The sequence below is a fragment of the Alosa pseudoharengus genome, unplaced genomic scaffold (assembly GCF_046254945.1).
Source record: "Alosa pseudoharengus isolate Yale_2024_CS ecotype anadromous, Long Island Sound unplaced genomic scaffold, YU_APseudo_1.1 YU_APseudo_1.1_scf_1, whole genome shotgun sequence".
In the NCBI taxonomy this organism is placed as follows: Eukaryota; Metazoa; Chordata; class Actinopteri; order Clupeiformes; family Clupeidae; genus Alosa; species Alosa pseudoharengus.
This window is the reverse complement of record NW_027468564.1, coordinates 8805239-8820445: the sequence shown is the minus strand read 5'-3', so window position 1 is coordinate 8820445 and position 15207 is coordinate 8805239. Positions and strand designations below refer to the sequence as shown.

Below are 15207 nucleotides of genomic sequence, written 5' to 3'. Positions count from 1 at the left end.
ATTCAGGAACAGATGCCAATGGCCTCCTTACCAGACTGACCTGCAGAGCTAATTCAAATGTATTAACAGGTTAGTCTGGGTTCACCCCAGTTAGTAGTAGACCAGTGACTTAACATTATATGCAGTCGCTATCAGCACAGTCTCACCATCAGAAACTCACCGTGCCTTTCTGCAGCACCTCACAGCTGGGATCAGTCTCCTGCGCCCCTCATCTGATGTGTTGTATTTCTTCAGGTCAAACTCATCCAGCACCTCCTCAGACATCAGAAGTATGTGGGCCAGTGCTGAACAGTGGGCAGGAGATAACTTCTGTTTGATGTTCTTTGGTGAAGACAAGTATGTCTGAATTTCTTTGTGCATGGAATCATCATTCATTTCAAATAAGCAGTGGAAAAGATTGATACACCGTTCAGGAGAAAGACCTTTTCTGTTGAGTTTCTTCATGTACTGACATGTTTCCTTGATGCTATTTGAGCTGTTGTGTGTGCGGCTCAGTAGACCTCGCAGAAGTCTCTGATTGCTCTCCAGAGAAATGCCCATAAGGAAGCGAAGGAAGAGATCCAGGTGTCCGTTCTGGCTCGCTAAAGCCTTATCAACTGCACTCTTATGTAAAACATGCAAGTTGTCTTTTAATCCTAGTGCTGATTGAAGAGAAGATAAAAATGATGGATTGAGTTCATCTCTCTGCTCATCAGTGATGAGGGATTTCAGCGCTTCAAGGTTCTTAGCCAAATACGAGTGAAACACAAACACAGCTGCCAGAAACTCCTGGACACTAAGATGCACAAAGCAGTAGACCTTCTTCTGTTGAGATTCCACAGATTCTGTCTTGAAAATCTCAGTGCACATGCCAGAATACACTGAGGCTTCATTGACATCAATGCCACACTCTTTCAGGTCCTCCTCATAAAACATGAGGTTGCCATTCTCTAGACTCTTGAAAGCCAGCTCTGCCAGCTTCAGTAGTATTTTTTTTTGTGATTCCATGAGCCTCTTCTTATCTGTTTCTTGTCTTTCTTTATATTTCTGATCCTTCCGAGTTGTTTGGATCAGCAAGAAGTGTATGAACATCTCAGTCAAAGTTTTTGGAATTTCTTGGGTGTTGTCCTGTCCAAGCATCTGCTGAAGTACAGTGGCTGCAATCCAACTGAAAACTGGAATGTGGCACATGATGTGGAGACTTCTGGATGCTTTGATGTGTAAAATGATTCTGTTGGCCTGACTCTCATCCCTGATTCTCTTCCTGAAGTATTCTTCCTTCTGTGGGTCATTGAAGCCTCGTACTTCTGTTACCTGGTGGATGTACTGAGCAGGAATCTGACTGGCTGCTGCTGGTCGTGAGGTTATCCAGATGAGTGCAGAGGGAAACAGAGTTCCCTGAATGAGGCTCGTCATCAGAACATCCACTGATGATGTTTGTTTCACATCAGACAACTTACTGTTCTGTTCCAGATTCAGAGTCAACCGACTCTCATCCAAACCATCAAAGATGAACACAACCTGACAGTCTTTGTATCCTTCACCATCATTCAGCTCCTTCAGTTCAGGGTGGAAGTCAAGCAGGAGCCTGTGAAGACTGTACTGATCATTCCTGACTAAATTCAGCTCACGGAAAGAAAGGGGGAACATAAAATCTACGTCCTGATTGGCTACCCCATCTGTCCAGTCAAGAATTAACCTTTGCACTGAGACTGTTTTTCCAATGCCAGCAACGCCTTTGGTCATTACAGTTCTGATGTGCTTCTCCTGTCCAGGTAAGGGCTTGAAGATGTCATTGCAGTTGATTGGTGTGTCTTCTGTGTTCTGAGATCTGGATGCTGACTCTACTTGCAAAACCTCATGTTCCTTATTGACCCCTTCACTCTCTCCCTCTGTGATGTAGAGCTCTGTGTAGATCTTATTGAGGGGTGTCTCAGCTCCTGGTTTGATGATGCCTTCAGATATGTTCTCAAACCTCCTCTTCAGACTGGCTTTGTGATTCTTTATAACTCTCCTCAGATCATTATCTGTTTAAATATGTCAAAACAATTAATTAAAAAGTCATGATAACAGTCAATAATAATAATAATAATTGAAAAATTAAAAAAACACGGTTATAACTAGATGTACCGCATAGCGGTACAAAATATGACCGCCGCTCAGTCCTGTACATCCATTCCGCGAAAATAAATCATATTAATGAATTTGTCTCCATCTTCTACTCCACCCCCCACTCTTGAAACTTTTGTGTATGCTTGTTTGGAATGTGTGTTTGCACACATTCCGCACACAAAGTAGCCTACTGGCGCTGCAAAGGTGAATAGATTTGTTTCTGGGCCAAAAAATTTGTAGCATTGTTATAAAACCTTTAAAATCTCTAAACAATCACAAGTAGGGAAGTTCATCACAGTCCATCCATTGCAACTGGACTGATGAAAGGTACACCTGTAGGCTACATTGTATTTGGGAAAAGCAGAAGGTAGCAGCATAATGTATTTATTTATTTATTATTATTAAACATAACAATCCCTGTCAGTTCCATGCAGTTTTCAACAGCTATCAAGAAGAGAGGTCATGTCATGGATTTTTGTGAATGTTTCTTCTTCTACATATGCATAAGTTTAGTCATCTAGTTCAAATGATATTCAGCTTTATTGTCAATGCACAAATTAAATACCAGTAGTCTAGAACAAAATACCGTTTTACCCAGTGGTGCAAATAACTGACATGTCCAAAAGGGCCTTCAATGCGTTGCGAGACTGTTCATACACATTTTAACGGGCAAAGTTGAAGAGCTACTGTCCGTTATTGTTTGTGCAAATAATATGCTGATTCATGTTCCCTTGCATTTTGCAACTATGAGGTCCATGGTTAAGCTCAATCTTTTGACGCAATCTTTTGATTTTCACCCAGCCTAGTCCATGGTAGGCGTCCGATACAAATATTGTTTAATTTTGCGATTGAGATATCCACGCACTGGCGCCCCCCCTGCGACGTGTTCGCCCCCCGGTTTCAGAGCTATTCTAAATGCAAAAATGCATAGAGGGAGTTATGACAAAACCGTGACTGTTAAACTATAAGCTATATAAGGTAGGCCCTATGCTAGGCCTATTACACAACACTTGTCACTAGGCTATGCAGGCGACCCAAATAAAATCTCCTTTGGAACCAAAGGGTTACACCTTACAGTATCAAGCTGCCACCTCTTGGCGAAAAGTTAATAGTTTTGCATATCAGTAATACATTTCACGTAGCTGTGTTTATCACGGAAAGGGCGAATGAAGTGGACACTTCTAAATGAAACCCAACCCACTGTACAGTAGCTCAAGGTATGTGGCTAAAGCAGCCATAATGAAAGCGTTATCATTGTTTGGATACTTCACACACACGTGTTTTTTAATCGCATAGACTACAACTACCAAGCTGGAATCAAAGCACATCGACTCCTCTCTCACACCCTAAACACGCACTTCGAACAAACAAAAAGCGCCTCAGTCTCACGGAATAGCCATAGGCAAAACTGTATCTGACCGGTGTAACGTTGGTACTAAATCATCCATCGCAAAGAATGATTTTTGTAGCACGTGCAACAAATATGTGTAGGTACAGCCCTGCCCTGAATACATCTCAACGTGCGCTCTAAAACATCTGGTTTAAATCATAGGTGCCAACTCTCACGCATTGGCCGTGAGACACACGCATTTGATTAGTTTCACACGCTCACACGCCACACCCCCGATTTCTCACGCTGAAGTGTCAACCCGGTCGGTCAGATGCCTGAAAAATGAGTTTAGCCTATAGATCTACCTGTTGAGCCACGATTATGCTTTCAGAGACGGTGAGAGGGTTCAAGAGCACCCCCTGTCTGTGGAATTTTCTAAATTTTCTCTCATTTGCGATGCTACTTCAGAAGCCATCCCAGGCGCATCCCCCCCCCCCCCCCCCCCCGCATTTCCCCGGCTTCAGGTATGCTTTGAGTATTATTGAGTATTTTTCACGCTGAAGTGTCAACCTGGTAGGTCAAATACCTGGCAGATGTGGTTCAACTAAACTAAACCTATACATATGATATCACACATCACACATGTGAACGTGCGGAATCTAAGCTTTCCAATGATACTAGCGCCAAGTTGCTGTGATAAATGGTTCGCGAGAGAATTAACATTGAACCGACGTGCAATTTAGGCTAATCATATTTGCATTTACCCATTACTCTCGGTTTAATATTTCACTAACCCTTCACACAACACGTGGAAAACCCTATTTCACAATAAACAGCAAACCTACCGAATACGAGGATGCTTTATGCATGCCTCTGTGCAATAAGTGGTTCCTGAGTAATCCGGTTTTGAAATTGCAACACATTTCTACATAGCCTCATTGGGGCGAAATTATAATGTATTCTAATGTTAACTATTTGTCAGTAGGCCTACATACATTTTTGTAAATTGCTCAGCCATAGATTATCCCACTATCATGGTTCTTATATTGTCAGGTTCCAGCCAATCCCATTACAGATAAATGAATATATTTATATTGGCATGCTTCCTATTGACATTAATGCAAAAATATGAAGAAAATCAAATAACGAGACACAAATATTGATATAAAGCCTGACATAAGCCATATGCAAACATTCACATCATGCAGATATGGGTACATCCTGAAAAAGGAATATCATGTAGGCTATAGGCTATGGCCATTACAATGACCAATATATTATCTTAAATAAACTAGCTGAATAACACAGGTGACCACTTCTGCATAATTTCATGGAGTGCTGAAATGTACACACATTTCTGAACTGTGAAATGTAGCATATGTTTTTGTGGTTGTGAACTTATTGCAATATCACCATAACTATTCCACCTGTGTGTGCATGGTTATAATTCTGAAGTGCAAAATAGCTTAGGCTACAGCACAAATATTTCCATAAAAATAAGCAAGTCTGACCTCTGAATTTATTTTGAAAGTGCATCTGATTGATGCAAAATATACAAACATTTCTTAAATTCTTACAAAACACCCACCCACTCTTTAAAATTGTTAGTTTGGACCCCCCACCCCCACTTTTGCCGTGTGAAATACCAGTGCTGTTTTCAGCATCTGTTTAGTGCTTCATTGTCATTTTCATTGGATTCTCCCATTTTCGCGTAAATCGCTCATACATTTTTTGTTACACGCATTCTCCCATTCCGCTTCTGTCACACACACAGTGACAAGCGCCAAATCCCCCGCAGTGTTGAAGAGATCAGTCGTCCCCCTCACTTTTGATAAGGTAAAAAGCCTTATAGGTATGCCAAATAAATAATAACCTATAGGTTTACGCTAGGCTATGTAAAACTCCCCATTAACAGCATCACGTCACTAACCACAGCTAAGACTGCACAATCTCTATTCACTCTGTTGGATATCTGAAGCCAGTTTGTCTACTTAGATACTGTATCCTCAAATTATGGCCGGGGTCTTAAGACAGTACAGGCCTTTAGGGGCAGGATTGTATTCGAGACAGCCCTTTATTTCTTATGCGAGTTTTATTTTGAGACATGCGTTTCTTGGAGCGGCATACTGGTAGGCCTTCTAAAGCATGACATTTTCGGTTTAGTTTGATATTTAATTTACTTTTGGACTGTTTGATTATATTGTTAAATGTTGGGACTGATGGGCACTGAAATCTGGGGAGGTATTTGATGATCACTATTACGTTCCATGTGTCGGGATTTCAAACAAACCATCCGCTTTCATACGTTCATTGAACGTCCGCGGTGCTGTAATGGAAACCTTATTGCGTAGCCAAGTAGCCTATTGAGTTATTTTTAAATTATGCATGATTTACTTTTTATTAATTTCGTAGGCTGGCTTTATTTTGTTATATAGAAGTATCTAAATAACCTGTTAAAATGTACCAGAATTCTAGTCCAAAAAAAAATTTCTGGGGGAGGACCCCCATACCCCCCGCTGAAATGTCCCACCCACTTTCACAATGCCTCCGACGCCCATGGTCCTAGTAGTAGGCTAGATCCCTTTGATACCAATGTTCATATAACTCTGGGACCCTGGTCCCAGGGATGGATTACTGCACGGGCCTTCCGGGCCCAGACCCAGGGGCCCAAGGTGTCAGGGGGCCCTGAAGCCCAAGCCTTTGCATGGAATCATTGCCTCAATATCAACACATCAGGATGTAGGCTATGAATCTGATTGAATTTAGTATTGCCCATCCCCAAAATGCACCAGAATACAGGAAATCACATTAAACTAATTAAAAAAATTCTGGGGGAGTACCCCCAGATGAATATTTGGTTTTCCTTTATGATGAATATTTGGTTTTCCTTTAATCCTACTGAATTTGTAATTATGTATCGGCCGTTGTAATTGCCGATACTGATGTATGTGCGTTCCTGTGTGTGTGTGTGCGTGTGTATATGTGTGCACCACCATCTACAGGCCAATGAGTGTACAGTCACAAAATGTACACATAACTTAATTTTTTTAGACCCCCCCATCTTAACTGAAGAGAGGGGCGATTAAAGCAGAATGATATTGCATTTTATTTTTTTACCGGGGGGGTGCAAATCACAAATGAGTGATTATGGGCTAGGTTGATGTGGGCCCTTGAGACCAACATACCATAAAAATTTCTTCATCCTCGGTGCCACGGTTCAGGTAGTTATTTAGGAAAAACTGCATTTTTTGGGTTTCGGGGGGCCTAGCGCGGAGGGGGAGTGGCCCCCGGGGACCAAACGAAATTTTTCCGTAAAAGTCTAGTGGGGCTACATACCCACCAAATTGCATGTGCCCCGGTGTTTCGGTGCCCCGGGTATCGTTGACCAAAATTTCAGGAAGTAGATGACGGGAAAAAAAAAAAAAAAACTTTGACAATCCCTATATGACCGCTTCGCTAGCGGCGGTCATAATAAGGTGCCATAATAAATAGCAAACTAGTCATTACCTAACCCTTTGTTAACCCTCTAACCGACCATGTCGCAATATTGCGACAAGCGTCATTACTGAATAAAACAGACGATAGACGCGAGTACAGTGTAAAATCTCATTTGTACTCTTGACCACTAGTTGGCAGACACCCAGAGCTTAGATTCAAGCTCAACCTTTTTTTTCAAAGTTTTCAGGAAGCATGCGAAAAACACGCAAGAAACACACGAAGAAGACGTGCATTTCCTCCATTAAGCGGAAGCGATGCGGGCCATAGTTTTGCACAAATTGAAGCAGAAATACACCAAATGTTGAAAAAAAAATTTACGTGTGATGAAGTCTTGAATCTGTTATTCACCTATTCTGATTCTGAAGGAGAATATCTGCCTTTTGGAGAATATGATCGATCGTCTATTGACTGATAGTCACGGTGCGTCTGTGAATGGAGGTACGTCTTTGCGACTTTGCGTCCTTGCGATTTTAGTGTCCACTAAGCATACCATGCTTATTTCGACCCTCTGCCCAACATAGCTGGAGGTGCCAGTGGCAATAGTGATGATAGTGTCCGTAATGGACGTGGTATAGACAGCAGGGGTTGTAAAAATAGGGCTCTGAAGAACTACAAAGTCACCCGCGATATGGAACTGATTTGACCAGGCTACTTTATTGTATAGTAGCATAGGGTTTGTGATTATAGTAATAGTTTACTATTGTTGGTTTACATGTGACTGTTTTCCTGTTCATTTGTTATGTCGGTGAAATGACAAAAAATAAAGTAAAACTGCTCAAATATGTTCAACATCTAGTATTTACTGAAATGTGCATAATTCACGGTGGTAACCATCCAGTGACGTCATAATATGCTAATTAGATGAGTAAATTTACCCCCTTCATGAACTTCTGTTCATACTCAATGATTTTCACATTTACAGTAGGACTTTATCTCTGACCACTTGCAAGCCATGGCCTTTGAAATTTTGATGTACAAATCCAATTTATTCTTTTTAAACCCTGGCGGCTAAAGGGTTAATATTTGTTAATTGTTACTAAAATATCTATTTGGCACAAGTTAATAGTTTTTTCATCATTAAATTAGTTGTTTGCATAAAATCTGTTAATGCTCTAACAAATAGAAAACAATCTATTAACTAATAGGTAATACATTATAATAACTACATACAATTCATAATTTATTAAGCTTTTGTTACTTATTAGTTACAAACATATTTTTGGATAGACGAACAAACCATTTATAATGTGTGAACAAATGCTTTACTGATCATAAATTATGTATGAACAATAAATTACTAATGATGAACAAACCATTAACTAATAAGTAAGCCTTAATAAATGATGAATTGTGTGTAGTTATTATAATGTATTACCAACTATTGTATTAATATTTGTTAATAGTTAACAAACTGTATTTTTGGCACTAATTACCAGTTGTTTCTTACATCATTTAAATGTTAAATGTTTATTTACAAACTATATGTAAATATAAAAGTTAATGACATATTATTATTAATTAAGCTTGACCAACTTTATTGTAAGGATCCTATGAGGAGTGGTTCATATTGAGACAGGCAGAAGCACAGTTTAATAACAATTAGGGACTGTTTGTTATTTATTTAAGGGGCCACCGGAGGAGTTTTGGGAGCGTTAGTCAAAAAAGACGTGACCCTCCCTCGCCAGCAAAAAATGTTTCTATGACCCTCCAAAGTGATTGAGAAAAAACACATGACCCCCCCCCCCAACAATTTATTGATGCCTTCTGTACTGGGTCAATTTGGGAGCTTGCATGCTACCACTCCTTCCTTGAAATGCCTTGAAAAGGCTGTCGTTTGCACAATTTCACAAATAATCACCGGGACCGAAACATACCTGTCAACTTTTTCTGGGTTTATCACGTATTTGAACTTTTTTCCCCGCTGTCTTAGGAGAAGCTTTAATAGATGGTTATGAGGAGCAATATGAGAAAGAAATTTGATGATCATTGATCGTTGTTTTGGGACGTTAAGCCTTTTCCATATGCGTCAGTGAAGGAGATTGAAGAAACATGCTGTCACTTCAGGTAACCTAAAGGTTCTTAGTGATGAGTGAGGAACAATATGAGAGAAATTTGGTGATCACTGATCGTAGTTTTACAACATTAAGCCACGTTAAGCTTTTTGCTTAGGCTACAATAGGCGTTAATGAAGAATAAACGCTTAATGTCATCTTTGGCCAGGTGCAAGGCCCATCAGACACGAGGCCGATGGCCCAACTTTTGCTGTTTTCATGAATACAAAAGTTGGGTGACCCTCCCTCCTAGAATAAAAAAATGGATGACCCTCCCCTCAACAAAGAATAAAAAGACATGACCCTTCCCTATTTTCCTCTGGTGGTCCATTCCATAAATACATTAGTTAAATAATAATAGTAATTAACTTTTATATTAACATATAGTTTGTAAATAAACATAAATGATGTAAGAAATAACTGTTAATTAGTGTCAAAGACATTTAGTTAACTATTAACAAATATTAATACAATATTAGTTAATAGATTGTTTTATATTTGTTAAAACATTGACATACAGGTTTTATGCAAACAATTCATATTTGATTAATGATGAAAAAACTATTTACTACTACTACTACTATTTACTACTAACTACTTGTGCCAAACAGATATTTTAGCAACAATTTACAAATAATAACAAAGGGTTAGGAAATTACTAATTTGCAATTTATTATAGGACTATGAGACATTATGAGACTCAAGGTAGGCCTATATCTGACTGGCACTTTGGGTCTTTCAAGAGGGGTCTATAGGCATAGCCTATCTAATCAGCATGCACTTAGTTAATTAAGCGTTTTTTATGAGTTATGGTTTGTATATTATAGACTAGTATACTATGCTGAGATAACCCTGATTAGATAGATGGGATGCTACCTTGTCTCAATACATTTTTACTTTGAACTCTGGCCAAAGTAGCCTTAAGGTCTGGTTTAGCACAGCCCCACACATTGTTAACCCACTTATTATAATGTTCAGTGGAAAACATGAAGCTAAGTTTAATCCAGGGCTTAAAATTCATTTTTCAAAATGGGGGGGATTCCCCCCTTCAGTGCTTCACATAGGGCGACTAATGCAGTTGGGGGGGTACATTTTACAGACTGAAATCCCATTTTCCTTTAAGGCCTACAGGCGTCAATGAGAGAAGACTTACACTTACATGATTTTGGTTTTGATTGATATGAAGCATCTTTTACGTAATGAATGCGCACTCTAGAAAGTGAAAGTAGCCTAACCTAGGCCTATATGCGCTCTGTGTCTGAGCTGTCTGTGCACGTCCGCAATTGATTACGTTCCTCAAATGGAGAACACATCAATCCCATGGTATTTGTTGCCCTAAAATGCATGTGACATGCAAGTTCAAAATCCTGCCGGTAGCCACGTTACATCTCCGTTTCATATTTGCCTAGGCTACTAGCCTACAATAAATTAATTGAACGAGCTCAACTGACAACAGGTAAATCTACTGATTCGGTCATCGAGACTCTATGAATACAGTACAACAAACTTTCTGTCTTTCTGAAGTTTATTTTTGTATTCCGGGGTACAGTAGCCTAATTGCGTAATGTCTTGACAATAGTTTTTCTTACCGGCTTGCTGTTTAAACTGACTGCGCCGCTCTTTCCTGCCAGGTTTATGACGTAAACCGCTACATCTCGGCTCTGGCATTGCATAAACTGATCGTGTGGGAAATCAGATTATCTGTCAATATTGGGCTTTGAAATAAGGGATATTTGCTCAGTAATAGTAGCCTGCATTTTGTAACATTCATAGAGAAACCGGGGGGAGGTTAAATTAGAAATTAGAATCATTGGAAATTGAAAACACATACAAAAAAAGATTTGGGGCTTTTGAAAAAAGATTTGGGGCCCCTCGCTCCGCCAATGAGTGTTACCAAACATACTGAAATTATTCATATACACATGAACTCACTGCAAATATCTGCAAGCCCTTATAAAGAATAAATAAATAAATAAACAGCAATATTTGCAATTGTTCAGTCTGCTAACAGTATTTTACTTCTCAGAAAACCAGATAAAAAATGTAACAAGCCAAAATGTATACTCACCTAGTTCACTCTGTCTGTCTGGTGTTTGTTCAGTGTGCAGGTGTCTTCTGCTGTTGATCATGCCTGTGTGTTCACCCTGTGTGCTCATATCTGTGTGTTCATCCAGAGGAGGCTGTAGAGGAGGTTGAGTTCTGCATGTCTTCCCACACTGGGGACAGGCTTGGTCTCCTGGTAGTCCAGGCTGCTCCCAGTAGCTGCTGATGCACTGCCTGCAGAAACTGTGCCCACAGGTGGTGATGACTGGGTCCCTCAGTACCTGCTCACACACTCCACACCTGGACTGATCCTGGATCAGATCAACACTTAATCTGCAAGAACATCAGACAAAGAATACTTGGAATAATGCAGTAATAGATCCTCAGACAATTCAGTATTCTTTAAAATGTGTAATATGCACATTTATTCTATTCTGAAAACAGATGTAAAGGATCCATTTTACAAAAAGACAGACGGCCCAGGTCTACTACTACTACTACTACTACTACTACCTCTGACAAAAGAATGGAATTTCCATGAACTGCTATATAATGACCAAATGAAGTGTTGGATTGTTCACTCACTACAGTAATAGGGAACGTGCTGGGTTTAAAGACTGTCATGAGACAGGTTAGTTTTACTGATGATGTTTTTGCAAAACATGCTGTATATATATATTAGGGCTGTCAAAATAACTGATTAACTTTGATTAAAAAAAATAACTGATTAAAAAAAATAGCGCATATTAATTGATTCCGTATGACCTTTGACCCCGAGCCGTTCTAGTCAGTAACCATTAGACTGTAAAATGAAGGAGAGAGAAGAAAATGTGCTGCCTAGATGATTGATTGGAACATTTACTTTTAAAAAACGGCCTGAAGGTGTTGATAAAAAATAAAGTGTTGATTAAAATAAAGTCCTCTGCAATGTCTGCAGCAAGGAATTTGCATATCACCGGAATTCGTCAACTCTAAAGATGCACATCAATGCGAAGAAATAGTGTTGACATTGAGGGGAGTGTTCATTTATTTTCATTGTGTCCCCTAGGTTATATCTGTGGCCTGAAATGCCTTGTATGTAAAAAAAACTAATTTGCAAAGTACTTTTGAATTTATTTCCTCAGCATATTAGGTCATATCATAGATTGTTATGGCCATTATTTGAACAGTGGAAATAATAATAAAATAGTTTTTGAACTTTAATGTTACTAATGCTGATTATTCAATGATTCATTTGCATTGAAATATTTAAAATACTTTCACAGAAAATATTATATATCGGATTAATATAAAGCAAGAAGCGTCTGTGTGTTTGTGTGTCTGTGGCACGCATATCTCGCTGACCGTTTGTCAGACTGACCTAAGATTTCGTATGTGGCTCGCGCGGGGCACAAAGGTGTGCACTCTCGATTTTGAAGATTTTTGAATGCATATTTCAAAATATGCTTATTTACGTAGGACGTTTATCGCTGCACTGCACTGTTTCCAAGGGGACCAGTTTCAGGGGAGCTCCACCCCATGGATCGTGTACTGACAGTTGCTAGGTCCAGAGAACGGGCTCTGCTGTAGGTCTCACTTTGATGATAGTCAGTCGCAATTTAAAAAACGGATTACTCGGGATGTATGCAGTTTGCTTGCATAAAATGATTACACAGATTTTGCAACAACACGCCAACAAACACGGGTATGTAGTGACCACTCAAAATAAAAGTATGTGCAATAAACTGACGCTTCGAATAGCTTAGGCTACTTTGGACTTGAGACTTTGACTAAACAAACGACAATTCCGACGGCAAGGTCCCAAATTGAAACGAGCGATAGGCTAATGCCACATAGCTAACGTTAGACAACAACTTGCAGACTGAGCGACGTCACTTATCACGCCATCAAACACGGGTATGTAGCAGGGATGGAAATTAACCACCCGCCCCCCGCCAAATGCGGGTAGTTTTGTGCGCTGGCGGGTGAATTTGGTCAACTTACCAGCCACTGTGGCGGGTAGAGCTAGCGTACCACAAATAGTCAGATCCGGTCTAATTTTCATACTTATTGACGGTTAAAAATAATAAAGTGTCTGTAGGGATCATGTAGCCTAACGTTACCAGGGTAAATCGCGCTGATTTGAAGTTCTACAACTCATAGTGAGCCGCCACCGCAGCATAGCAGCACTGGTGCAGCGCTTCACTTTCACTTCACTACCATTAAGAAACTGTCACTATGCTTTCATGTGCCACTGCTAGATTATTTCAGGATGACTGCATAGACATAAATCTAGTGAGATCTGTGGATCTGCGTTATATCTTCACAGGCTAATATTCTCACGTAGGCTTAAATAGTTCTCTTTTGAATTGGCCCGTAGGCCTAGGTATTTTAATCCGGCCCGCGACACGCTGCTATTTAGACCTATGAGGCAGACAGACGGACATCTCCACACCCATTCGTCGTGAATGAATATCTCACAAACTTTTCATTCAAAGAAATTACAAACCGTATCAGAATAAACAGCAGAACTTACCGAACGCAAAGGTGTAAAGCATTCCCTTATACAAGTTATAGCCGTTCGCGAGTAATCCGGTTTTGAAATTGAAGCAAATGTCTACACGGTCTCCAACGTTGGGCTTTTGTCATATATGATAAGGCCAAATACAAAATAAATGTTAACAATATCGCCTAGATAACTGCACAACCAGAGTTTTTCCAATGTAGTTTCACAAAATGCTAAGCATGCATATTACGTTTCTTAAAGCTGAGCTGTGCTTAAATTGTTCAGTGTATGATTTCATTACGGGCCAAATAGAAAATAAATGCTAAATGTTAAATATAGCCTTGATACCTGTAAATATTTAAATCAGATGATGTGTACACTATAGTTAGATCAAGTTGGAGAGTTGGATTATAGGATGCTCCAGAACTCACACAAACGGAGTCTTAAAGGAGCCACACCACTTTTATGACAAGACACTATAGCATATGAATGTGGTTCTGTTGACCTTTAGTTTTGTTGCTACTGTGCTTGGAGGACAGTTTTAGGGCAAAACTCAGCACATTTTAGTCATATTGCAATAATGCCAATTACCGTGATCATTTTGGGTAGCCTACTATAATCATGATATCACATTTTCATGCCGTTTCTCTAGTGGCTGGTAAAAAAGTTGAGTGGCTGGTAGATTTTGGAATCCACCAGCCACAGTGGCAGGTAGAAAAAATATTTAATTTCCATCCCTGGTATGTAGTGACCACTCAAAATAAAAGTATGTGCAATAAACTGACGCTTCGAATAGCATTAGGAAGTTATTCAGTAAGCTATACACACTTAACTCAAAACAGTTGTAAGGCTTATGTCATTCTGATCTGTAGAAATGTCACATGCAGCCATGCCTAAATTTATTAGGCTACATTAATTATAGGCTATATTATAATATTCAGTATTCATTATTGAATGCTTAGCTGGAATGATGTTTCCCTATCATCATATATTTAAAGCAGGCATACCTGTGGGCATGTAATTGAGCTACGGGTTTTCTTCAGGAATGGCATGTTTGAACGGGCACTGCACTAGTCCGATTAATTTAGATCAGTGTTTTTCAACCTTTTTTGTGCCACGGCACACTTTTGACGCTTAAAATGTCCCACGGCACACTAACATCCTGTGTGAAGAAAAAAATAAACATACCATAGCCTAAAATTTCAAATAATACACAAATATGGCTTATTATGGCTTCTATGCAAGACCTGCTCAATAAAACAAGCGCCCTCTGTTTAATTTGTAGGTGACTTTATCTAATTTAATTGTTGTTATGAACTGGATATGTGATGATTCTGCGAATACTGGATATGGGGCCCCCGTTGTACAATGCCTGCATACCACAAATAGTGCAATCATACAATCAATGAGAGCATGTGGTTATAAATTATTTGATGCAACAGTTGCTCTTCTGGACCAGTGAGTGACATTTGGGCAATTTTCTGCGGCACACCTGATGATCTCTCACGGCACACTAGTGTGCCCCGGCACAGTGGTTGAAAAACACTGATTTAGATTATGAGTATGTAAAATTCATCGAATTGCCCATGTAGGAACAACTTACAAACAAGCAGATTTAATTCATGTTTGTATCTTGTTTAGTCAAAATGATATACTGAAACATAGATTTCAGCCTGGCGATGGCGGCCATTTTACATTTTTGAGCTTCA

The 15207-nt window shown here is 39.5% G+C and overlaps 1 protein-coding gene across 1 annotated transcript in view; it reads right to left on the bottom strand.

The window, feature by feature from the left end:
* The window catches only part of LOC143116912 (NACHT, LRR and PYD domains-containing protein 3-like), an 83827-nt gene that overhangs the window by 47853 nt on the left and 20767 nt on the right, over positions 1–15207 (bottom strand). The window contains exons 3-5 of the mRNA XM_076278285.1: positions 11114–11346; positions 672–2006; positions 161–608 (exon numbers count right to left, since the gene is read on the bottom strand). Of these exons, the coding sequence (XP_076134400.1) occupies positions 161–608; positions 672–2006; positions 11114–11346 (2016 nt within the window). The remainder of the gene's footprint in view (positions 1–160; positions 609–671; positions 2007–11113; positions 11347–15207) is intronic.